The following is a 25,094-nucleotide window of genomic DNA, read 5'->3' as shown; positions in this document are numbered from 1 at the left end:
TGTCCGACTTCAGCTCAGGTCACGATTTCACAGTTCGTGGGTTCGAGCTGTTTGCTTACAGCTCAGAGCCTGGAGCCTCCTTCAGATTCTGTCTCTCCTCTCTCTGCCCCTCTCCTGCTTGCAGTCTGCCCCTCTCTCTCAAAAATAAACATTAAAAAACATTTTTTTAAAAGACAGAAGTAGAATTTATCCTTATATTAATGGATGAGCCTGAAGCAGACCACAGATTTACAAGGAAGGGGTTAACTGAGGGGGCTCATAAAAAGAAACCCATTTCATTCTTCTTGCTGTCCACTATTTGCATTTCTTAGAAAAGAAGCAAATAATAAGCCTTCACAGAGCCCAGTTTTCATAGTGACTGCTAGGAAAATCAGGATCACTGTTTCAGTTGTATCATTATAGAAATAGATTAACCTGAAAATAATTAATTCATTACAATTTATCTGTGTCTTTCATCCTGTAAAAATATGAAGACCTGGACAAATAAAATTGCATATCACTGTATCCCTTTTCCCTGTGCTCAAGGGAACAAATGCAATTACCCAACTATCTCTTAAAAAGGAATACATTTATCTTCTTTTTAAATTTAAATTTTAATTAGTTAACATACAGTGCAATATTGGCTTCAGGAGCAGAATTCAGTGATTTGTCACTTACGTACAACACCCAGTGCTCATCACAAGTGTCCTCCTAGTACCCATCCCCCATCTAGTCCATCTTCTACCCACCTCCCTCCATCAACCCTCTCACTAAGAGTCTCTTGTGGTTTGTTTCCTCTCCTCCCCACTTCCCTCTACCACTTTCCATATTTATCTGTTTTGTTTCCTAAATTTCATATGAGTGAAATCATACAGTATTTGTATTTCTCTGATTGACTTATTTCAATACATTCTAGCTCCACCCATGTCATTGCAAATGGCAAGATTTAATTATTTTTGATGGCTGAGTAATATTCCATCGTGTATTTATACACACATATATATGTATGTGTATATATATATATATATATGTATGTATATATATATACCACATTTTCTTTATCCACTCATTAGTGGATGGACATTTGGGCTCTCTCCATTGTTTGCCTGTTGCTAAACATTGGGGTGCAGGTATCCTTTCGAATTTTTGTATGCTTTGGGCAAATACCTAATAGTGAAATTGCTGGATTGTGGAGTAGTTCTATTTTTAGTTTTTTCGAGGAAACTCCATACTGTTCTCCAGAGTGGCTGCACCAGTTTTCATTCCTACTGTTAGTGTTAAGAGGGTTCTCCTGTCTCTATGTCCTCACCAACATCTGTTGTTTCTTGTGGTATTAATTTTAGCCATTCTGACAGATGTGAGTATCTCCTTGTGGTTTGGATTTGTATTTCCCTGATGATGAGTGATGAACATCTTTTCACATGGCCATCTGGATGGCATCATTATGCCATCTGGATGTCTTATTTAGAAAAGTGTCTATTTGTGTCTTTTGCCAATTTCTTTTTTAAGTTTATTTACTTAGAGAGAGAGAGAGAGAGAGAGAGAGAGAATCCTAAACTGGATCCACACAGTCAGCACAGAGCCCGACTCAGGGCTCAATCCCACGAACTATGAGATCATGACCCAAGTAAGAAGCCTAACTAACTGAGCCGCCCAGGTATCCCCTGCACATTTCTTATCTGGCTTATTTGTTTTTTGGGTGTTGAGTTTGACAAGTTCTTTATAGATTTTGGATACTAAACTTTTATCAGATGTTGTTTGCAAATATCTTCTCCCATTCCATAGGCTGCCTTTTAGTTTTGTTGATTGTTTCCTTTGCTGTGCAGAAGCTTTTAATCTTGATGAAGTCCCAATAGTTCACATTTGCTTTTGTTTCCTTTGCTTCAGTGACACATCTTAGTAAGAAGTTTCTTTAGCTGAGGTCAAAGAGGTTATGGCCTACATTCTCCTCTAGGATTTTGGTAGTTTCCTGTCTCACATTTTGGTCTTTCATCGATTTTGAATTTTTGTATATGGTGTTAAAAAAGTGGAATTTTACCAACAACACTATTCTTGAAGAGACTGTCTTTTTTCCATTGGATATTCTTTCTTTTTTTGGTTTAGATTAGTTGACCATATAGTTGTGGGCCATTTCTGGGTCTTCCATTCCATTCCATTCCATTCTATTGGTCTATGTGTCTGTTTTTGTGCCAATATCATATTGTCTTGATGACTATAGTTTTGTAATATAGCTTGAAATCTGGAATTGTGGTATCTCCAGTTCTGTTTGAGTTTTTCAGGACTGCTTTTGCCATTCGGGGTCTTTTGTGGTTCCATACAAATTTTAGGATTGTTTGTTCTAGCTTTGCAAAAAATGCTGGTGGAATTATGAATAGCGATTGCATAAATGTGTAGACTGCTTTGGGTAGTATACACACTTTAACAATGTTTATTCTTCCAATCCATGAGCATGGAATGCTTTTCCATTTCTTTGTGTCTTCTTCAATTTCTTTCATAAGTGTTCTATAGCTTTCAGACCTTTAACCTCTTTAGTTAGGTTTATCCCTTGGTATCCCTGTTTTTGGTACAATTGCAAATGGGATCAATTCCATGGTTTCTTTTTCTGCTGCTTCATTATTGTACATAAATGCAACAAATTTCTGCACATTGATTTCATATCCTGTGATTTTGCTGAATTCATGTATTAGTTCTAGCAATTTTTTGGAATCTTTTAGGTGTGCTACATAAAGTATCATGTCATCTGCAGTGAAAGTTTGACTTCTTCCTTGCTGATTTGAATGCTTATTTCTTTTTGTTGTCTGATTGCTGAGGCTAAGACTTCCAGTACTATAGTAAATAGTGATGATGACAGTGGATATCCTTATCTTCCTCCTGACTATAGGGGAAAGGCTCTTAGTGTTTCCCCATTGAGGGTATTAGCTGTGAGTCTTTTGTATATGGCCTTTATGATGTTGAGGTATGTTCCATTTACCCCTACTTTGTTGAGGGTTGTTATCAAGAATGGATGTTGTATTTGGTCAAATGCTTTTTCTAAATCTATTCATAGGATCATATGATTCTTATCCTTTCTTTTATTAATGTGGCATATCACATTAATTTGTGAATATAGAACCAGTCCTTCAACCCAGGAATAAATCCTACTTGATCATGGTGAATAATTCTCTTAATGTCCTATTGATTTTGGTGTGCTAATATCTTGTTGAGAATTTTCGCATCCATGTTCATTAGGGATACTAGCCTATAATTATCCTTTTTAGTGGGGTCTTTGGAATCAAGGTTATGCTGGCTTTGTAGAATGAGTGGAAGTTTTCCTTCTATTTTTATTTTTTTGGAGCAGTTTGAGAAGAACAGGTATGGACTCTTCTTTAAATGTCTGGTAGAATTCCCTTGGGAAGCTGTCTGGCCCAGGACTCTTATTTGTTGGGAGACTTTTGATTACTGATTCATGTTCTTTGTTGGTTATGGGTCTGTTCAAATTTTCTATTTCTTCCTATTGCAGTTTTAGAGGTTTGTGAGTTTCTAGGAATTTGTCCATTTCTTCCAGATTGCTTCCATGCTTCCATTTCCTCCAGTTTGTTGGCATATAATTTTTCATATTAGTCTCTTATAATGGCTTGTATTTCTGTGGTATTGGTTGTGACCTTTCCATTTTCATTCATGATTTTATCTATTTGGGTCCTTTCTCTTTTTTTTCATAAGTCTGGTTAGCGATTTATCAATTTTGTTAATTCTTTCAAAGAACCAGCTTCTTATTTCATTGATCTGTGGTACTGTAGTTTTGTTTGTTTGTTTCTATATTGCTTACTTCTCTTCTAATCTTTATTATTTATCCTTCTCCCTTTAAGCTTTATTTGCTATTCCCTTTCTTTTTTTAATTAAAACTTTTAAAAAAATGTTTATTTATTTTTCAGAGAGAGAGAGTGTGAGTGGGAAAGGGGTAGAGAGAGAGAGGGAGACATAGAATCTGAAGCAGGCTCCAGGCTGAGTTATCAGCACAGAGACTGACATGGGGCCCTAACCCACGAACCGTGAGATCATGACCAGAGCCAAAGTCAGATAGTCAACCAACTGAGCCAACCAGACACCTTTGGCTATTCCTTTTCTATCTGTTTAGGTGTAAGGTTGTGTATTTGGGACCTTTCAAGAAAGGCCCAAATTGCAATAAACTTCCCTCTTAGGACTGCCTTTTTGCATCCCAAAGGTTTTGGACTATTGTGATTTCATTTTCATTTGCTTCCATGTAGTTTTTAATTTCTTCTTTAATTTCCTGGTTAACCTATTCATTCTTTAGTAGGATGTTCTTTTTTTTTTTTTTTTTTTAAATGTTTTATTTATTTCTAGGGGAGAGAGAGAGAGAGAGAGAGAGACAGCGTGAGCAGGGGAGGGTCAGAGAGAGAGGGAGTCACAGACTCTGAAATAGGCTCCAGGCTCTGAGCTGGCAGTCAGCACAGAGCCCGACGCGGGGCTCGAACCCACGAACCGCGAGATCATGACCTAAGCGAAAGTCGGAAGCTTAACCGACTAAGCCACCCAGGCGCCCCTAGTAGGATGTTCTTTAACCCCCTTTTACTTAGGGCTTTCCAAATTGTTTCTTGTGGTTGACTTCAAGTGTAATAGTGTTGGGATCTGAAAACATGCACGGTATGGTCTCGATCTTTCTGTACTTGTTGAGGGCTGATTTGTGACCCAGTATGTGATCTATTCTGAAAAATGTCCCATGTACACTTGAGAAGAATGTGAATTTTGCTGCTTTAGGATGATAAGTTCTGAATATATCTTTTAAGTCCATCTGGTCCAGTGTGTCATTCAAAGCCATTGTTTCCTGGTTGATTTTCTGCTTAGATGATCTGTCCATTGCTGTTAAGTAGGGTGTTAAAGTCCCCTACTCTTAATACTTTCTGTAGTGGCTGCTATGCTTTATTCCGTACTATTCAAGCCCCCCAGTAGTCTTATGACTGTTGTTCTAAATTCTTGTTCAGATAGGGGTGCCTAGGTGGCTTAGTTGGTTAAGCGTCCGACTTTTGCTTAGGTCATGATCTCGCAGTTCGTGGGTTCGAGCCCCGCATCAGGCTCTGTGCTGACTGCCAGCTCAGAGCCTGGAGCCTATTTCAGAGTCTGTGACTCCCTCTCTCTCTGACCCTCCCCTGCTCACGCTGTCTCTCTCTCTCTCTCTCCTAGAAATAAATAAAAATATTAAAAAATAAATAAATAAATTCTTGTTCAGATATATTACTTATATCTGTTTTGAGCAAGTCCCTGCCTATGACTTCTTCTTGACCTTTCTTTTGGGTAGAATTACTCCATTTTGTCATTTTGGCTAAGTTTCTGTCTTTTGGATGTTTTGAAAGCTTGTTATGTTTCCTGCACTTGAGAGTAATGTTATATTAAAAAGGGGTCGAACACTGCTCAAGGCCTGGACACTTCAGGAAGTGTTTCTGATGTGTGCTGTCTGCTGCTGTGTTTTGGTTGCTCTTTCCCACTGGGTCAGTCATCTGCAGAGCTCCTCCTTGCTTTCAGTGAGGAGTGTCTGGACCTTTAACTAGGTATGTTTTGATTTGTTTGTTTAAAATAAGCCTGGGGGAGGGGGGGGAAATTCTAAATAAATAAATAAATAAATAAATAAGAGAAAAGGAAAGGGAAGAAAAAAACCAGAGATAATCAAAAGACTATAAGCCTGATTCCAAAGAAAAAGAAAACAAAAACACCCCCCCTAAAAAACAAAAGAAAATGATAAAAAGAAGACTGATTGAAAAAGAGAAAAGGAAATGAAACAACAAACTAACAAAGAAAAAACTATAAGCCTGATTCCAAAGAAAAAATTTAAAAAAAGAAAATTTTTAAAAAGAAAATTAAAAAAAGAAAATTTTTAAAAGAAGAAAATTAAAAAAGAAAAACCAAACAAACAAAAAGCAAGTAATCCAGTCCTACTTCCACCAGAGCGGCAGGTGATGCTCTGAAGCACTGTGTGTCCAGTGCACTTGGTGCCTGCGGGGCGCTGCCCGTGCTGTTCTTCAGAGGGGAGGCCACTGTGCTCGTTTAGAGTCACACCTGCCCCGTAAATATGAAGTTGCAAGGGACGGCGGGCAGGGTTTGATGTAAGTGGGTCCCGCCTCCACCGGGGGCTGCCGTGTTTCTCCCTGAGGTCCCCATGTTGGTGTTAGGGGGAACATGGCACCACTCCAATCTCTTATCCCCAGACAGAACCCTCTGGGATCTCACAACCTACTGTTCAGGAAGCCCTCACAGAACAGCAAGGGCGGTCAGTGCTCCATGCACGTGGCTGGAATTTAAAACTTGAATTCTTAAAGGACCTCGCACCCCTCCTCTGGAGTAGAGCCTCTTCACGCTGTGTCTGATGTCCTTTGTCCCTGATAAACAGTCCCATGCCTGCATGGTGCGTCAGTCTATGGTGCAGACCTTGCAAAGCAGCAACCAGCTTATCCGCCCTCTGTCCCCCGCCTATCAAAGGACTTCTGCTGGCACCTGTGGGGGGGTTTTGTCCTTGGGGAGACAATATACCCTCTTGCAAATGTACTCTAGGAAGAGGAACGTTGTCTGAGATCCCTCACCACACCGTGCACTCCAGGGCCAGCTCCCTCCTTCCGTGGAGCGCCAGCCGCACGCAGCTCCACTCCAGAGAAAAGGTGTGCACTTCCAAAACTTCAGAATTTGAGCTCCACACACTGTTTGCAAAAAAAACCCATGATTCTCAGCACCCCTGGCTCCCCAGTCCATGATCTGGAGAGGTTTTCATCTTGTGTGAATCTGACACTGCACTCTCTCAACCCCTTTCTGTTTCTCTCCCTTTTGTCTCTCCATGGAAAGGGCCCCCTCCTCCTCCACAGCATTGCCATTTTTCTCTCCCCCAATTCACTTCCATGCACTTCATGCCTGTTATGCTGGCTCCTTCCACCCATGCAGGTCTTGCTACCAGTGTTCAGATCGGTTTGCTGGGTGTTCCAAGTGATCTGATCTCAATACACCTGTGATTGAGGGATAAGCAAAACCCAGGGTCACCCTACTTCTTCATCTTAACTCCTCTCCCAAAGGAATACATTTCTTATCATCTCCTAAATTCTCCAACTCTCTTCCTAGCCTTTACAGTCTTTATTCAGTGTTTCAAACTGCCTCACAGCGAGCTCTCATACACCTGGGTTCAAGTTCTGCCTCTACGACTTCGTAATCTTGATGTTAGTTTCCTTGCCAGTAAAATGGGAATAATAATAGTTCTTGTCTCCAGGGATGGCTGTTAAGATTGAAATAGTCAATGTAAATCTAGCATAGGTCAGGCACACAGGAAGCACTCAGTCAAAATAATAGGTCATGATTAGTTTTTTAAAAAATCATGATAAAATATACATAACTTAAAAGTTATCATTGTAACCAATTTTAAGTGTATAATTCATTAAGTTCCATTCACATTGTTGTGTAACCAACCACCACTCAAGAAATCTTTTCATGGTTGCAAACTGCAACTCAGTATCCATTAAACCCTAACTCCTCATTCTCTCCTGCCCCTCAGCCCTAGCAGCCACTGTTTTACCTTCTGTCTCTATGAATCTGATTACTCATATAAGTGAAATCATACAGGATTTATCCTTTTGCTTATTCCAATTAGCAGGTCTTCAAAAATCCATTAATTACTTTTAAGAAACTATTTTCTTTCTGTGAATACTTTTCCAAGAAAAATCAAGTATTGACCTCTCCTAATAAGCACTATAAAATAAAACCTACAGTGTTATATTGAAGCAGGGCATTTCTTCCAATAGCTTTTAACATAATTTCAGAGAAGTAATAAAATGTTGCCCATACCTGACATCCACTCACAATGGACTGAAAACCAGAGCCACAGAGTCTATTGACAGTGAGAGCTGGGGCTTCTTTTGGGACTCCCACACGCAAACCAACATGCCTGGCCAGGTATATGGCATCTGAAGAACTCTGAAACAAAGGAAACGAAAAAGACTTTCCTCTAAAAATCTCAGCATTAAGAAGCAGGAAAAAACATACGGAAATGTTGGCAATCTATCAAACATTATAAACTGTGTGACTCTAAGGTAGGAGGCAATGTATATGGGTACCATGTACCTTATATAATACAAAGGTTTATTATTTGAATAAAAGCTACAATTTGGTCAATTGGGTTTTAAACAAAATATGAGACATCCTTATAGTAAGTCCTCAATATAAGACAGAAATTTATAACAGCTGGAGCTATTTAAAAATAGAATAGGTTATCTCAAAATAGTATGTTCCTTAACAGAGGAAGTATGCAAGGCTGTGGTTCTCAACCTGGCTGCACGCTGGAATAGCCAAGAAAGTGTTATTAATGTATCGATGTTCAAGCTCCTAACCAAATCAACTAAACCAGAAAGCCTACAGGCAAGGCATCAATAGATCCTTTAAAAACACTCAGGGGATCATAATGAGAAACCGAGACAGAGACCTGACGATGTAGGGAGAGGAGAGATGAACGACTGGAGAGTAAGAAGTGGGGCTAGACCACTGCTTCTACTTCCCATGCTTTAAAATGCATACAGGGACCTCTTGTTAAAATGTAGGTTCTCAACCAGCAGATCAAAGCCTGCCTGAGAGTCTGCACTTCTCATCATTGGCCTGGTAAAAGCCAATGTTGCTGGTCCAAGAACCACATGGGGATAGAATGACTTTCCCTGCCCCCCCCCCCCCCAAATTGTAACTTTTATTGTAGACAGCTAAAGCAAATTTAACAAAATGTAAAGAATTAGCTCATTAAGGTAAAGGGAATTTTAGGGTGTTCACTGTATTCTTCTTTTTTAATTTTTTAAAAATTTATTTGCTCTTGAGAGAGAGAGAGGGAGAGACAGAATCCCAAGCAGGTTCCACATTGTCAGCACAGAGCCTGATGTGGGGCTCAAATCCACAAACTGTGAGATCATTACCTGAGCCGAAATCAAGAGTCAGATGTTTAACTGGCTGAGCCACTGAGGTGCCCCCCACTGTCGTATTCTTTCATCTTTGTATAGGTTTGAAAAATTTCACAATAAAATTCAACAAGTTCAGCACATCTATTGCTGGTTTGGACCACCTGGCTGAAGAACCAGTGGCACTCGGGGATCTTGGAAGGCAGGACGTTTATTTCACACTGGTGGGCCCAGAGGAGATCACTCTACAGTGATCTATGTAGTGATCTTATGCTGAGACCCGAGCATAAGGATGGGGGACAATTTATAGGCTGTTACTTCTGCATTAGTGGCAATTTGGTGTGTGGCAAGCAGGGCTGGAAGAACCCGGAAGGAGAGTCTTCGGGTGGGGACTGGAATTCCCTAGCAGTCCTGTCAGCCATCTTATAACATAATTTTTCCCTATCATTCTCCCCTTTGATGCCCCTTTAAATAGACGTAGGCAGTATTAGGGGGCATCATCTTCATTTATTCTGGGCTGGTAACCTTGCAGGGCCAGCACTTGGGCTGTAGCCCAGTTTGTGATGGTGTTTTATGACTATTCCTAACTGGTTTACAAAGTAATAGCACTCTTCTCCAAGGAAGATGCAGGTGCCCCCTTTCTTGGCAGCGAGGAGAGCAAGTGCCTGTCTGTTCTGGAAGGCAACTCCTGCCAGGGAACTTATTTGGCTCTGCAAGGACACTAGGGAGCTGGCCACCCTTTCCATGTCTTCATTGAATTCTTGGTATGGTTTATGACATAGTCCCACAGAAGAGCCTATGCCTCCTATGTCAGTCCCTATCCCCGTGGCTATTCCTGCCCCTAGGAGGACAGGCAGCAGCACTGCTTGTTCAGCCTGGACCTTAGGGCTGGAGGTTTACAAATGAGGCCCAGATTAGAGGCAACCAATACCAACAAAACGTAAGAGGAAGGTGAGTATGAACAGGAACCTCTTGCTGTTTCCCCAGCTTTCTGGGGCAACTTCTGCTAATCCAATGGCAAGGAGTCTCTGACTGGTGATTTCTCAAGCTCCTGCCATATGTAGACCAGCCAGCTTCCAGGTGTGACTGAAGCAGGGCTGAAGACCTAAGAATCTAGGACTCTCTGGAAGGTCGCTTTGAGCGGGTTCATCGGATTGGGGTCAGTCTTTCAAGTCTGGGGCTCCTGGACTGGACCTCTTAACTCTGGAGTGGTGAACCACTGGAGTGATACCTGTGACCTTGAGGACAGTAGAGGCGGTCAGAATAACAGTATGAGGCCCAGGCCACTGTGGTTTGAGGGGGTCTTTTTTCCAATCTTTGATCCAGACTGAATCCCCTGGTGAGAAGGGGTGTATGGAGGATCCTTAAAGAGATTGGGGCCTTCTCTATGGTATATCGTTGTAACTCATTTAGGGTGGCCCCTAAAGCTTGAAGTCGTTCTCTCATTCCCTTATCCCTATTTGGTGTAGGTTCCCTGGGAGGCTCCCCAGACATGGAGAGGGCCTCCCATATATTAGCTCAAAAGGGGAGAAATCTTGAGTTCCTGGTGTGCAATGGACATGCAGGAGGGCTGGCGGGGGGCGGGGGGGTGTGTGGACAGGTAAGCGGGGCATTGGAGGTCTGTTTCCTGACAGAACTTGGCTGTTTCCCTTGAGGGTGTGATTTATCTGCTCTACTTTCCTTGAGCTTTGAGGCCAATTTGTATAATGTCCGCCATGAACACAGGCCTGTTATTGCTGTGGATTGTGGCCGGTAAACCGAACCAGGGGACAATTTCTTCATCTGCCCTCGCTGATGATGAGGGGATTAGGGCATGTAATTCCGTCCACCGTGCTGACCATCCTATGGGTAGGGCGCCCGCTTCTAAGACCTCATCTGTGGTCATCACTGCACAACCTGCTTTTCGAGTGTCCCCTGTATGACGGAATGGGGGACTCTAACGTGCAGTTCTTGTCCCAGGATGAGCTCTGCTGCTTTAATGAGTAGAATCGTTGCAGCTAACACCCTAAGACATGGTGGCCATCCTGCTGCAATTGGGTCCACCTATTTTTGACAGGGAGGCCACTGGCTGCTGCCAGGGGACAAAAGTCTGTGAGAGAACCCCAAAGGCAACCTTTTCCTTCTCCTACACAAAGAGGTTATATGGCTTCTCTATATCTGGCAGGCCAAGGGCTGGTGCCTGCCCTAGGATATCCTTTATTGCTAAGAAGGCAGCCTTTGCCTCTTCTGTCCATCAGGGGGTTCTGGATCTGGCCCTACCAAGAGATTATAGAGGAGTCTTGCTGTTGCTGAGAACCTGGGAATCCAGATTTGGCAGAATCCTGTAGATGCCAGGAATTCTCATAGCCCCCTCTTAATTTGGGGCTGTGGTAGGGAGGTGATGACCTTCTTTCTCTCCGGCCCTAGTGCTCTTTTTCCTTGGGTGAAGAAGAAGCCTAAGTTTCGGACTTGCTATTGGCAGATCTGTGCCTTTTTCCACGTGACCCGATACCCTGAGTCTGACAGGAGTTGGAGGGCCTCTGTGTCCTTGTACAGTTCTCTCGGGTATCGCTGGCAAGGAGGAGGTCATCTATATACTGGAGAAGGTGCAGCATGTGGCCTCCCTCAGAAAGCCAGCGAGGTCTCTGGCCAGTGCCTCCCCAAGGAGGGTAGGCGAGTTTTTAAATCCCTGTGGGAGATGCGTCCAAGTCACTTGCATCTGACACCTTGCGTCTGGTTCGGTCCATTCAAAGGCAAACAAGGATTGGCTCTGCGGGGCCAAGTGGAGGCAGAAGGCATCCTTTATGTTTAGGCAGGTAAACCAGCTGGCAGAGCCTGGGATCCGGCTGAGGAGGCTGTATGGGTTTGGGACTACTGGGTGCAAGAAGACAGTCACTTTATTGATAGCTCATAGGTCTTGAACTGGTCATTACCCTCCTCTCAGCTTCTTGACTGGCAAGAGCAGGGTGTTCCAGGGTGATTGGATTCAACCAGAATGCTGCTTCTTTGAGTCTGGTCAGGTGTTCTTGGATGCCTTCCCTTGCCTCTTGTGGGAGGGGGTACTGTCACTGTCTCTGAGGTTGAGCCCCTGGGATTAACTCTATACTGACAGGGGGCCGGTTGTGGGCAAGTCTTGGGGGGGGTTTGTCTTTGGCCCATGCAGTGGGGAAGGCAGTCCTGAATTTGGGCAGGACACTTGGTTGGGCCTGGGCATAGAATAGCCTCCATTCTTCTTCTCTTGGTGTAGTCATTGCCATTATAAGGAGGCTGGTGCGTTCTGTTGGCTCAAAGATTATTTGGGCCCCCAGCTTTGAGAATATATCCTGGCCAAGGAGAGGGATAGGGCACTCAGGTAGGTAGAGAACTCATGCCGTACTGTGTGGCTCCCAAGTTCACACTGACGGGCTTGGCAGAAGGGCTGTTGCATTGCCCATTTCCCTGTGGTCCCAAGGATGGTTGAGGTCTTCTCACTAAAGGGGGCCACAAGGAAGGTGACCACAGAATGCTCAGCCCCAGTGTCGACCATAAAAGTCATAGTTTGGCTCCCTACTTTCATTTTGATTGTGGGCTCACAGGGGCCAAGAGGTGAGCCCAGGTCCCTCAATCTGAATCTATTCCTGCTAGGCCCATGAGGTCTTTTCTGCAGGGCTCTGTGTATGGGCTGGGTTTGGGGGACTTTCTCTGGTTGGGACATTCATTCTTTCAATGTCCTTTCTCCTTGCAGTAGGCACATTGATCCCTTGCTAAGGAGGTTCTGGGCCTCCCCACTTTTGGCAACTGGACCTTCCCCACCCTTTTGTTGTGGCTTTCTTGTGGCTGAGGGTCAAACAGGGTATAAATGCGGTAAGCCTTGAATAGCCTCTCATAATAATCCCCAGGGAATTCTCCTTCCTGCTGAGCATATGCATGGGCCTCTTAGCCCCTGCTCGGATCCCCCAGAGGAGAGCCTCTTGGTACCGGCAGATGTGGACTGGCATCTGGAGAGTGCTTTGCCTGGCCAAGGGCACAATCTGGTCACTGGTCTGGGGGAGAGGGGATCTGCTGAGTCCAGAGATGGTGGGGAGACTGAAGGTGGCAGAGTATCAAGAACTGGGGGGTTAGGTGCTGACAGTCTTGGGGGAGCATAAGGTGGAGGCAAGATTGGTCCTTCCTCTGGATCACTGGTGAGAATTTGTGGAGGTCAGGACTTCTGTCGACCTTCCTTGAGCTGCTTTGTGAAGGTAACTAAGACCCTAGGCTCTCCCTGTTTGTTGCAGGTAAATCACACCCAAGGGGGAAGGGTTTGGGCAATCTCTAACTAGGAGTCAATATATGGGAACTGATCCGGGTGACCTGGGTCCCCAGTGACAACACGCCAGATGTGGCAGACCATTGGGGCATCTAAGGTTCCCCCTGAGCACCATCCTACCCAAAAAGTGGACCATTCCAACTCACATAGGGTCCTTAACTTGCCGGGGGCCATCTTAATTCCATAGTCTCCTAAAAAACTCTTTTTGAAGTTCTTGATCATAGTTTCGAGAACTGTGGGTTTGCTCTGTCCTGACCCCATAATGTTCCCGTGAGATGGAATCGCGAAGACAGAGGGGTAGGGATGTCCCCTCTAACGAGGAGACCAGTCAGATGCCTGTCTGTGTCCGGAAGGAACTTAGGTGCCACTTAGCTGTAGTGGTCTCAGCTTTGTGACTTTCAATTGGAAACTATTTCGATGCCGCCATACACTGTATTTGGTTCACCACGGAATCACAGATGGCCCACTCAGACTGTGGGCTTTTGGGGACCTTAAGAGTGCCTGCTGGTGGAGCCACATATTCAGTCCCAACTGGAGGACCAGGTCAGGCTGCACATTCACTCACACACTCAGACCAAATCTTAATACATTCCCTTTCTGAGAATCCCTACCTGTGAGACCTCTAAAAGGTCTCTGGGAGGTGATCAGGCTCCCCTTCCACCCAACGGGTCGGTCTGACTGGGTCAGAGGCCCCAGGCCTTACCATTGTCCTACATTGGGTCCAGATCCTCACCTACCAAGTCTCCTCGAGTCTGGTGGGAATAGCGGAGTGGGGGTGGCCTGAGGCAACCGAGCAGGAGACTGCCGAATATCAGGCAGGGTGCACCTTCTCTGTCTCGCCATTTTCCCCAATCGTGGCAACAATGGGCCAGTGCAGTTGGGTTACCCGGTCAGGGAAACAAATGTTGCAGACCCTGGTCTGGATCACTGGCCAGAAGAACCAAGCAGCACTCGGAGATCTTGGAAGGTAGGAGATTTATTTCACACTGGCGGGCTCAGAGGAGATCACTCACCAGAGGTCTGAGCCCTGAGCATATGGATGGGGGACAATTTATAGTCTGTTACTTCCGCATTAGTGGCAATTCAGCGCGCTTGGCAAGCAGGGCAGGAAGAACCCGGAAGGAGAGTCTTTGGGCGGGGACTGGAATTCCCCTAGCAGTCCTGTCTTATAATTTTCCCCTATCTCTATAGGTTAGGGATTCTGGATGAAGTAGGAGCTCAGTTAATTAACATGAATTAATAATTAACACACTGAATGCTTCATTTGTTGATGGAGATGAAATTATCTTATTTTATAAATTAATGTCATCAAAAAGATGGTTAGTCAGTGGACAGTATTTTGCTAGGTTTTCTGTTTTGGAGTTGCTTCTCTTGTAATACTCTCTAATGTCCAGACTGGTAAAATAGGTGTTTTATAAAACTCAAACAGTCCTCTGAGATAATAGAAAGAATATTATAACAGGAGGTAGGAGATCTAATATGGACTCTGTCATTCACTAGCAGTGCGAACTCAGGTTTACTTAACTCTTAAGTTCCTCCTATGGGAAGTCATCTGCAAATGGATTTACAAGTGTCTTATTTGTAAATAAAAGGAGTTGGAGCAGTTTTGATTGAGCTGTTAAATCCTAGCCTGACTGAATAAAGATAGTTTCTGGAGATTTTATAAATAGAGTACATACTTGTATGTAAATTTTGAATAAAGTGGTCCTACCTGATGTCTAAGAACCAGATGTCTTCTACTTTGGCCACTGTATTCCAGAAAGTAACTGACATTTTTTCTTTCTTCTTCTTTTCTTTCTTTCCTCCCTCCCTCCCTCCCTCCCTCCCTTCCTTCCTCCCTCCCTTCCTCCCTCTCTTCCTTCTTTCTTTCTTTCTTTCTTTTGGTTGCATATTCTCTAAGTGGTCCCACAAAATGACTTTAAGTCCCTTGAACACCAAGATTTGTGGGAAGAGCTGAGTACAGGAGAAAGAACACTGAACTAGGAGTCAGGGGATCTGCATCTAGCCCAAGATTGTTATAGATCACCCGGCTCAGCTCTGAAACTTCTCTGGAAGTTTCCTTAAGTGGTAAGAGAGGCCTGGAGTTCTATAAAATCTCTAGAGTTTCTTCTGGCTTTTTAACATTTCACAAATCTTACTTAGAATTTACCTTTTTAAAAAAAGTTCCTAAATATTCTTGTTTTATTTTTCAATTGAGGTATAACTGACATATAACATTATATTAGTTTCAGGTGTACAAGCAAATGATTCAATATTTGTATGTATTGCAAAATGATCACCGCAGTAAGTCTAGTTAACATCTGTTACCATATGCAGTTATCAAAAATTTTTTTCTTGTGATGAGGACTGATGTGGCGCTGAGAGTGAAGAGTCAAGAAAGAATTCTTGAGGGGCACCTGGGTGGCTCAGTCGGTTAAGCGTCTGACTGAGGCTCAGGTCATGATCTCATGGTTCATGAGTTCGAGCCCCACATCAGGCTCTGTGCTGACAGCTCAGAGCCTGGAGCCTGATTTGCATTCTGAGTCTGCCTCTCCCCCACTCACACTTTTTCTCTCCCTCTCAAAAATAAATAAGCATAAAAAAATTAAAAAAAAAAAGAGTCCTTGAGACGTTTTTGGTGCAAAAATGTGCTTTTATTAAAGCACAGGGATGGGTCCCATGGGCAGAAAGAGCTGCCCATGTGAGGCGTGACTGCTTCTAGTCAGTGGGGGTCAGGGGTAGCATAAGTGTCTAAGGAACTTGAACGCAAGGCTTCCAGGACCAGTCTAGCTGCTGTTAAGATAAGGCTCTTTACTACTGTCTAGTAAAACATTAGTCTTGAGACCCTTTAGATGGATATAAGTGGGTCACATGTTTGTGGCTAAAAATAGAAAGGAACTTCCCCAACCTGATAAATGCATTTACAAAAAATCTACATCTGCCATCATATTTAAGGGTGAAAGTCTGGCTGCATTCCCCATAGCATCGGGAAGAAGATACCCACTTTTTGTCACTTCTGTTCAACACTGGAGGTTCTAGGGGGCAATTGGCCAAGAAAAAGAAATGAAAGAAATCCAGATTGGAGGGGAAGAAGTAAAACTATCTCTACTTCCAGATGACATGATGTTACATATAAAAATCCTAAGAAATTAAGCTGAAAAACTATTAGAATAAATGGGCTCAGCAATCATGATACAAGATCAATATACAAAAATTAATTATATTTCTACACACTTAAAATGAACAAACTAAAATGAAATGAGAAAACAATTCCATTCAAAATAGCATGAAAAAGAATAAAATATTATGAATCAATTTAACAAAAGAAGTGTAAAACAAGTCTAAAAACTATAATTTAATTATATAACTTTCTATGTATCTTCAGCGTATTTCATGTTACTTTTCTAAGTGAAGGACAGTATAGGCACATATTTTTTCAATCCAAAACTAAAATTATTTTTATTTTATTTAAAAAAAATCCTATGTGGTATGCCTGGATGGCTCGATAGGTTAAGTATATGACTCTTGGTTTCGGCTCAGGTCATGACCTCACAGTTCTTGAGTTCAAACCCCATATCTGCCAGCACAGAGCCTGCTTAGAATTCTCTCTCTCCCCTCTCTTTTTCTCTACCCTGCTCATGCTCTCTCTAAATAAATAAACTTAAAAACATTAATAAAAAGAGTTCTATTTGAATATAGTTGACACACATACATTAGTTTCATGTGTACAACACAGTGATTTACACATTATGCTACGCTCACCACAAGTGCAGCTACCTTCTGTCACAATGTAACGCTATTACAGCACCACAGACTGTATTCCTTATGCTGTACCTTTCAGCCCCGTGATTTATTCATTCCATAACTGGAAGCTTGTATCTCCGACTCTCATTCACCCATTTTTACCCATTCCCCTGTAGCAACCTTCAGTTTGTTGTCTGGATTTATAGGTCCTGATTCTGCTTTTTTGTTTACTTAATCACTTGTTTTTTTAGATTCCACATATGAGTAAAACCATATGGTATTTGTCTTGCTCACTCTGATTTATTTCACTTAGCGTAATTCCCTCTAAGTCTATCCATTGGGTCTCAAATGGCACAATCTCTTCCTTTCTATGACTGCTTAATATTCCATTGTGCACACACCCCCTCACATCTTCCTTATCCATTTGTCTATTGATGGACACTTAGGGTGCATCCGTATCTTGGCTAATGTAAATAATGCTGCAGTAGACATAGGGGAGCATGTATCTTTTTGAATTACTGTTTTCATTTTCTTTGATTACATTACCCAGCAATGGAATTTTTGGATTACATGGTAGTTCTATTTAAAAAAAAAAATTTTTTTTAACATTTATTTATTTTTGAGAGAAAGAGAGAGGGAGGAGGGGAGGAGCAGAGAGAGAGGGAGGCACAGAATCCGAAGCAGGGTCCAGGGTCTGAGCTGTCAGCAGGAAGCCCAGCATGGGGCTCAAACTCCCAAACCGAGAGATCATGACCTGAGCTAAAGTCGGACACTTAACCGACTGAGCCACCCAGGTGCCCTGGTAGTTCTGTTTTTAATATTTTAACCTCCATACTGTTTCCACAGTGGCTGTATCAATTTATGTTCCCACCAACAGTGTATGAGGGTTTCTTTTTCTTCACATTCTCACCAACACTTGTTACTTGTGTTTTTGATTTTAGCCATTCTGACAGGCATGAAGTGTTATCTTACTGTGGTTTTCCTTTACATTTCCCTGATGATTAGTGATACTGAACATCTTTGCATGTGTCTGTTGGCCATCTGTCTGTCTTCTTTGGAAAAATGTCTACTCAGGTCCTCTGCTCATTTTTTAATTATGTTGTTTGTTATTTTGGTGTTGAGTTAAGTTCTTGATGTATTTTGGATATTAAACCCTTATCAGATATATCATTTGCAAATATCTTCTCCTATTCCATAGGCTGCCTTTTTATTTCGTTGATGGTTTCCTTCACTGTGCAAAAAGTTTTCATTTTGATGTAGTCCCAATAGTTCATTTTTGCTTTTGTTTCCCTTGCCTTTGAAAATCTATCTAGAAAAATGGTGCGACGGCCAATGTCAGAGAAATTACTGCCTGTATTCTCTTCTAGGATCTTTGTGGTTTCACATCTCACACTTAAGTCTTTAATCCATTTTTAGTTTATTTTTGCGTGTGGTATGAGAAAATGGTCCAGTTTCACTCCTTTACATGTACCTGTCCAGTTTTCCCAGCGCCATTTCCTAAAGAGATCACCTTTCTCCCACTGTATATTTCTGCCTCCTTTGTCATAGATTAATTGACATGGTCAACTGATTTTTAATAAGAGTGCCAAGATCAATGGAGGAAAGAAGAGTCTTTTTAACAAATGGTGCTGGGACAACTGGATAGCTACATGGAAGAGAAGGAAGCTGGACCTCTACCTCAGAACATATACAATACTTAAATGAAAATGAATCAACCTAAATATAAGAGCAAATGCTAAAACACCATCAGAGGAAACAATAGGGGTGTATCTTCATAACCATGCATTTGGAAATGGATTCTTAGATATGACACCAAAAACATGAGCAACATCAAAATTAAACTGAGTTTCATCAAAATTAAAAACTTTCACATTTCAAAGGACACTAACAAGACATGAAAAGACAACTTCAAATGGAATAAAAGACAATTTATCATATATCTGATAAAAGACTTGTATCCTGAATATGTAAAGAACTCTTACAATAATAATTTAAAAAAACAATTAAAAATGGAAAAAGGATTTGAATAGACATTTCTCTAAGGAGGATATGGAAATAGACCATAAGCATACGAAATGGTGTTCAACATCATTAGTCATCAGGGAAAGGCAAATCAAAACCAGAGTAAGCGATTATTTCACATCCACTAGGATGGTTATAATCAAAAAGACAGATAATAACAAATATTGACAAGGATATGGAGAAAATGGAACCTTCACACATTATAAGTAGGACTGTAAAAGTTTGCAGCTGCTTTGGAAAACAGTCTGAAAGCTCCTGAAATAATTAAACATAGAGATACCATATAACCTAGCAAATCCACTCCTACATATATACCCAAGAAAAATGAAAACCTTTGTCTACATAAAAACTTGTATATGATGTTCAAAGTAGCAGTATGCATAACAATCAAAATGTGGAAACAACCCAAATGTTTATCATCTGAATAATGGAAAAGCAAAATGCAGTATTCCATACAATGGAATAGTATTCTGCCACGAAAATGAAGTCTTCCACCCTCCACTGCAAACAAAACCTGTTCTTGGCAGATGCAAAATCTCTTGCATCATGGCTCTAGAGCTGGGGGTGGAAACAAAGGCACACCAGTTTCTGGGCCTTATCCACACCCCAAGAGCTGATCACTCGGCGAAGAGGGTCATAGCAGCCCCCGGTCTCCTCAGCCTGCCTCTCCTGTATGGAACAACCACTTTCTGAGCCAGCAGAACATGACAGGGCCTCAGTACTCTCAACAGCAATGCACTCCATGTAGTGCTTCTGTCAAACCAACGAAGCTGGGGAAAAGGGCCCATTTCACCTCTTGGCCACACTATGAAGGAATATACAGCTTTCGTTATCTGCAGATGAATGGCCTAGTATGTATACCATAACTTAGAAAGACAGAAGGTAAATGAATTTCTTTATCTCCCACAACAAATACTGACCAAGCTCCTACGATTTAAGAAATCAGAGGAGATGCCTTGTGTTGACTGGGTTTTCTACTCTCCTTAGTTGGTACAGAGAGAACCAAGTAACTTGAGATGAGTCAAAGAAATGAATCTAATATTTAAGCAATGAAATATAACCCCAATGAGACAGACAGATAGCTTCCAGATTATATGTGGCTTTGAATTACATATGCCGTTGCTTCTGGAGTCAGAGGATTACTTAAATCATAAATACCTTTAACTATTATTAACTAGATCACCAGTAAGACATGTTAAAGACAGTATTTTTTTAAAAACACAGAGCAACAAGAATGAATACCTCCCTTCTGCCCTACTAACCTGTATGACATTGCCTACAATGACACTATCAATGGTCTCAGGTGAGACCTTGCCTGCAGACAAAGCAGCCTTGGCAGCAAATTCGGTCAAGTCAATAGCTGTGAAGTCTTTCAGAAGACCTCCGTAGGCTCCAAAAGGCGTTCGCTTAGCAGCAACGATGAAGACACCTATTGCAATAAGAAGAGATTTGTAAGCAGTGACAGATTCGCCAGGGCCCCTAACATGCTTTAAATAATCTCACTGTGAAACTTTAGTATATGAGGTACCATTTTCAATTAGGTAACTGAAAATTTTTGTCACGTAATAATATGCAGAATAGGTCACACTCATGGAAGCAGTCTTAAGGGTTATCAATTTGAACAATACCAACATGCTGGCACCAAGAAAGACACCACACGCTGTAACATAAATCCATTCTGGATTCTTAGCCCCTGGTGATTTCTAATGCTAGAAATATTGGTTTAAAACTGCAATGCTTCGGGGCGCCTGGGTGGCTTAGTCGGTTAAGCTTCTGACTTTCGCTTAGGTCATGATCTCGTGGTTTGTGGGTTCGAGCCCCGCGTCGGGCTCTGTGCTGACTGCCGGCTCAGAGCCTGGAGCCTGTTTCGGAGTCTGTGACTCCTTCTCTCTCTGACCCTCTCCTGCTCACGCTGTCTCTCTCTCTCTCTCCTAGAAATAAATAAAAAACATTAAAAAAATTAAAAAAAAAAAAATAAAACTGCAATGCTTCTTCGATGTGCTGAAGTATGTTGCCCGGTCACAGAATCAGAGACTCTCTAAACTAGAAATTCTCTCTGAGGTTTGAGGCCAACCATTCACCCCACAGGAAATTCCTGACAAGAGATAGAAAAAAAATTCCTCTGCTAGACAACTCTACTGTAAGTTAGGAGACATACTCTACTGTGTGAATGGACAGCCAGAAGTATGATTCTTCCTTCTACTCAATGGGCTCATCTTACCAAGTCTTCCGTCTACCAATCTTAGTTCTACCCAACTGCATCCCAAATCAGAAAAACAGTTTCTAGAATTTACAATGCTTTGAAAGTGAATTATACATGCCTCTCCCTTTGGAGCCACAGGATGACTCGATTACAAATTTCAAATCATATTAACTATTATCTTTTACCCTTAGAATAAAGGGGGCAAAGGAGAACACCTCTTACATGGGTAGCCCCTCCAGATCTGGAGTCCACTAACCTGTAAAATATCCTGGATCTAAAGACTCCTTCCCTGAGTAAATAAAAAGCACGTATTTTCCCTAAGTAAAAAAAAAAAAGCATCCTTCCACACTTTTTTTTTTTAATTTTTAATGTTTTTTATTTATTTCTGAGAGAGAGAGACAGCATGAGCAGGGGAGGGTCAGAGAGAGAGAGACACAGAATCTGAAGCAGGTTCCAGGCTCTGAGGTGTCAGCACGGAGCCGGACGCAGGGCTCGAGCCCACAAACTCTGAGATCATGACCTGAGCCAAAGTCGGACGCTTAACCGACTGAGCCACCCAGGCGCCCCCACACTTCTTTACTTGACATTAATTCTCACTTTCTTCTAAAGACATTCTGGTTTGCCAATATCCTATTAAAATGTGCTACTCAGAATACAACACAATTTCCTGCATTTGATCTAACCGCAAAGAATACAGGGGAGTTATCTATACATGTGTTCATGTAAACTAGGACTATAAATTTATGGTATCACTATTAGTCCAACTGATGTCCTGTGTGAATAAATAAAAACTGCCCTTTCCCAAGACATTCTACTGTCACCTCTCTTCTCAAATCTGCTATAGTTACATAAGTCTTTGATGGTGTGAAGTGAGGCCCACTAGAGTTGGGTGATGCAAAACTTGTACATCGGGAAGCAGCATCCATTATAATAGTTTCATCACACTAACACTGATTAGGCACTGACTAAGCACTAGACACTTGATCACTTTTCATTTACTACCTTATCTTCCCAACAATCTTACAAGGTAATCTTACAAGGTAAATATTACAGAGGTACATACAAGTGGCACTTACTATGTGACAGATCTCATGTTTGGCACAAACTGTGCTCACATCTTGCCAAGAAATTATGAGGCTTTTAACAATGGGCTTGGGGCAAGATTAACCTTTAACCGAGACGCTACAAACATTACACCCTTCGTGGTATTTAAGTACAGGGCTCCTGTTTATGATGACATCCTTCCATGGAACTAAACCTACCCTAAAAAAACCCTTCGCCTTCTCTTTTCATTGCTACTTTGAGAAACCCACAGCCCAAAAGAAGGTTAGGAGTAACGTATGTAATTATAATTTAGAACAGGTCCAAGTAGTTCTTTACAGATGGAATATTCAAATATTTAGAAGACCATAAATATTAGTTCAGGGCATGACAAATATTTTGTTCTGATAGACAGATTACTCTGTGCCACTATATCTTCTGGAATTTTTGCAAATGTCTTCTAATCCCTGTTGCTTAATAACCTCTACCTATTTTTTATTTTTTTAGAGACAGAGAGCACAAGCAAGCCCAAGTAGGGGAAAGGCAGAGGGAGAGAGAGAAAGAATCCCAAGCAGGCTCCAAGCAGAGCCCAATGTAAGGCTCGATCTCAGAACTGTGAGATCATGACCTGAGCCAAAACCAAGAGTCGGATGTTTAAACAAATGAGCCAACCAGGCACCCCTCTTACCTATTTTTATATTGGTGTTTTATTTCACTTTTCTGCCCCCTTCCCATGTCTTCTTCCTAATTTCATTACAGCCTGCGTGTGGTCATGGCCTAGTATGCTATCCAAACAACTCTCCTGCAAGTAACAGTGGCAATATAGAAGAATGACTACTTGAAGGTCTTGGAGAATGAACAAAACTGGGCAGATGTGGAGAAGACATGGAAGAAAGGAACAGTACAGAGTGAGTGTTCAACCTGTTTATAGCTTCTGACTTGAATGTGAATGGCTAGAGCTCAGAAACTCACAATCTCACTGGTTTGACGATTCAGAGAACCGAGTTCATGGCGACCACAGCCACTGGTAAATGAGAATGAATCTAGGAAAGGAGAGGACCACAGGGGGAGCCCAAATCATATATACAAACTCTGCCTAATTACCTGTCTGACCCTTTAACTGTGCCTCTATACCTTAGCTAAGGCTAACTGAACTGAGATTTGAGCTATTGCCCTCTATAGGGGAGATAGACTTTGCTGTTTGAGTTCAGCCAAATCAACTTCCTGCAAAAATAAAGAGCCAACCAAACAATCAATAAGTCAACACATTTGGGAAGAATATAATAGTATTCAGCCTCTATAATGTTTCATATGAAATGTCCATGCTACAATCCAAAATTAATAGACATATGAAGAAATGAGAAAATATGATTCATTCTCAAGAGAAAAGATAATCAACAGAGACCAACCCCAAGATGACCCAAATGTTAGAATTAACAGACAAGGATTTTATTTTTTGGGGGTTTGTTTGTTTTTGTTTTTTAATATTTTTTATTTATTTCTGAGAGAGAGAGAGACACACACACACAGTGTGAGCAGGGGAGGGTCAGAGAGAGAGGGAGATACAGATCCAGGTTCTGAGCTGGCAGTCAGCACAGAGCCTGACACGGGGCTCGAATCCACGAACTGTGAGATCATGACCTGAGCCGAAGTCAGACGCTTAACCGACTGAGCCACCTAGGCGCCCCAACAGACAAGGATTTTAAAACAGCTATCATAACTGTGCTCAAGGTTATAAAGGAAAATATGCTCATAATAAAGAATAGGCCATCTCAGCAAAAAAACAAAAAGCAAAAAAACAAAAAACTATAAAAAAATCAAAATGGAAACTCTAAAACTGAAAAATAAATTTAAAAAATCCACTGAATGGGCTTGACAGAAGAATGGAAATGAAAGGAGAAGGATTCAGGGACACCTAGGCGGCTCAGTTGGTGAAGTGTCCGATTTCGGCTTAGGTCATGATCTCAAAGTGTGTGAGTTCAAGCCCATCCAGCATTGGGCTCTGTGCTGACAGCTCAGAGCCTGGAGCCTGCTTCAGATTCTGTGTTTCCCTCCCTCTCTGACCCTCCCTTGCTGGCACTCAGTCTCTTTCTCTCTCAGAAATAAATGAACATTAAAAATAATAACAATAATAATAAAAAGGAAAGGAGAAAGATTCAGTGACTTTGAAGATAGATAAATACAAATTATCCAACCTGAAGAACAGGAAAAACAACTAACAGTCAGAACCTCAAAGTCTGATTAAGGAACAAAGGCAATTCAATGGAATAAGGGTAGTCTTTTCAGCAATGGTGCTGGAAGAACTGGACACCCACATGCAAAAAAAACAAAACAAAACCAGACACAGCCTTAACCTTTTCACAAAAATTAACTCAAAATGGATCACAGACTTGGGGCGCCTGGGTGACTTAGTCTGTTAAGCCTCCATGTCTTGGTTTTGGCACAGGTCATGATCTCAGGGTTCAAGGGATGGAGCCCTGCGTAGGGCTCTGAGTCCCCTCCCCTGCTTGCGCGCATGTATGCACACGCTCTCTCTCAAAATGAATAAATATTTTTAAGAATGGATCATAGACTTAAATGTAAAATGCAGAACTATAAAACCTCTAAAAGATATTACAGGATAAAATCTAGGTGCCCCTAGGCTTGGTGTAACTTTTTTTTAATGTTAATTATTTATTTTGAGACTGCGAGAGTACATGTGCACATGACGTGCAAGCATGCCCTTGGGACAGGGACAGAGAGACAGGGAGAGAGAGAATCTCAAGCAAGCTCCGTGCTGGAGCGCAAAGCTTGACTCCGGGCTCCAAAAGGGACGTGATCTCACAAATCATGACATCATGACTTGATCCGAAATAAAGTGTCAGAGGCTTAACAGAGTGAGCCACCCAGGTGCCCCAATAACTTTTTAAATACAACACCAAAAGTCTGATTCATGAAAGAAGAATGTGGTTAAGCT

At 42.0% G+C, this 25,094-nt stretch overlaps 1 protein-coding gene across 1 annotated transcript in view; it reads right to left on the bottom strand.

Annotated features, from left to right (window-relative positions):
- Nucleotides 1-25,094, bottom strand: part of ACAA2 (acetyl-CoA acyltransferase 2) — a 40,571-nt gene that overhangs the window by 13,623 nt on the left and 1,854 nt on the right. Inside the window, exons 2-3 of the mRNA XM_039228823.1 lie at nt 20,157-20,323; nt 7,792-7,920 (exon numbers count right to left, since the gene is read on the bottom strand). Coding sequence (XP_039084754.1) covers nt 7,792-7,920; nt 20,157-20,323 — 296 coding nt within the window. The remainder of the gene's footprint in view (nt 1-7,791; nt 7,921-20,156; nt 20,324-25,094) is intronic.

The sequence above is a fragment of the Hyaena hyaena genome, unplaced genomic scaffold (assembly GCF_003009895.1).
Source record: "Hyaena hyaena isolate Hyena2069 unplaced genomic scaffold, ASM300989v1 scaffold_33, whole genome shotgun sequence".
NCBI lineage: Eukaryota > Metazoa > Chordata > Mammalia > Carnivora > Hyaenidae > Hyaena > Hyaena hyaena.
The sequence above is the reverse complement of the archived record's forward strand: the minus strand, read 5'-3'. Positions and strand labels throughout refer to the sequence as shown.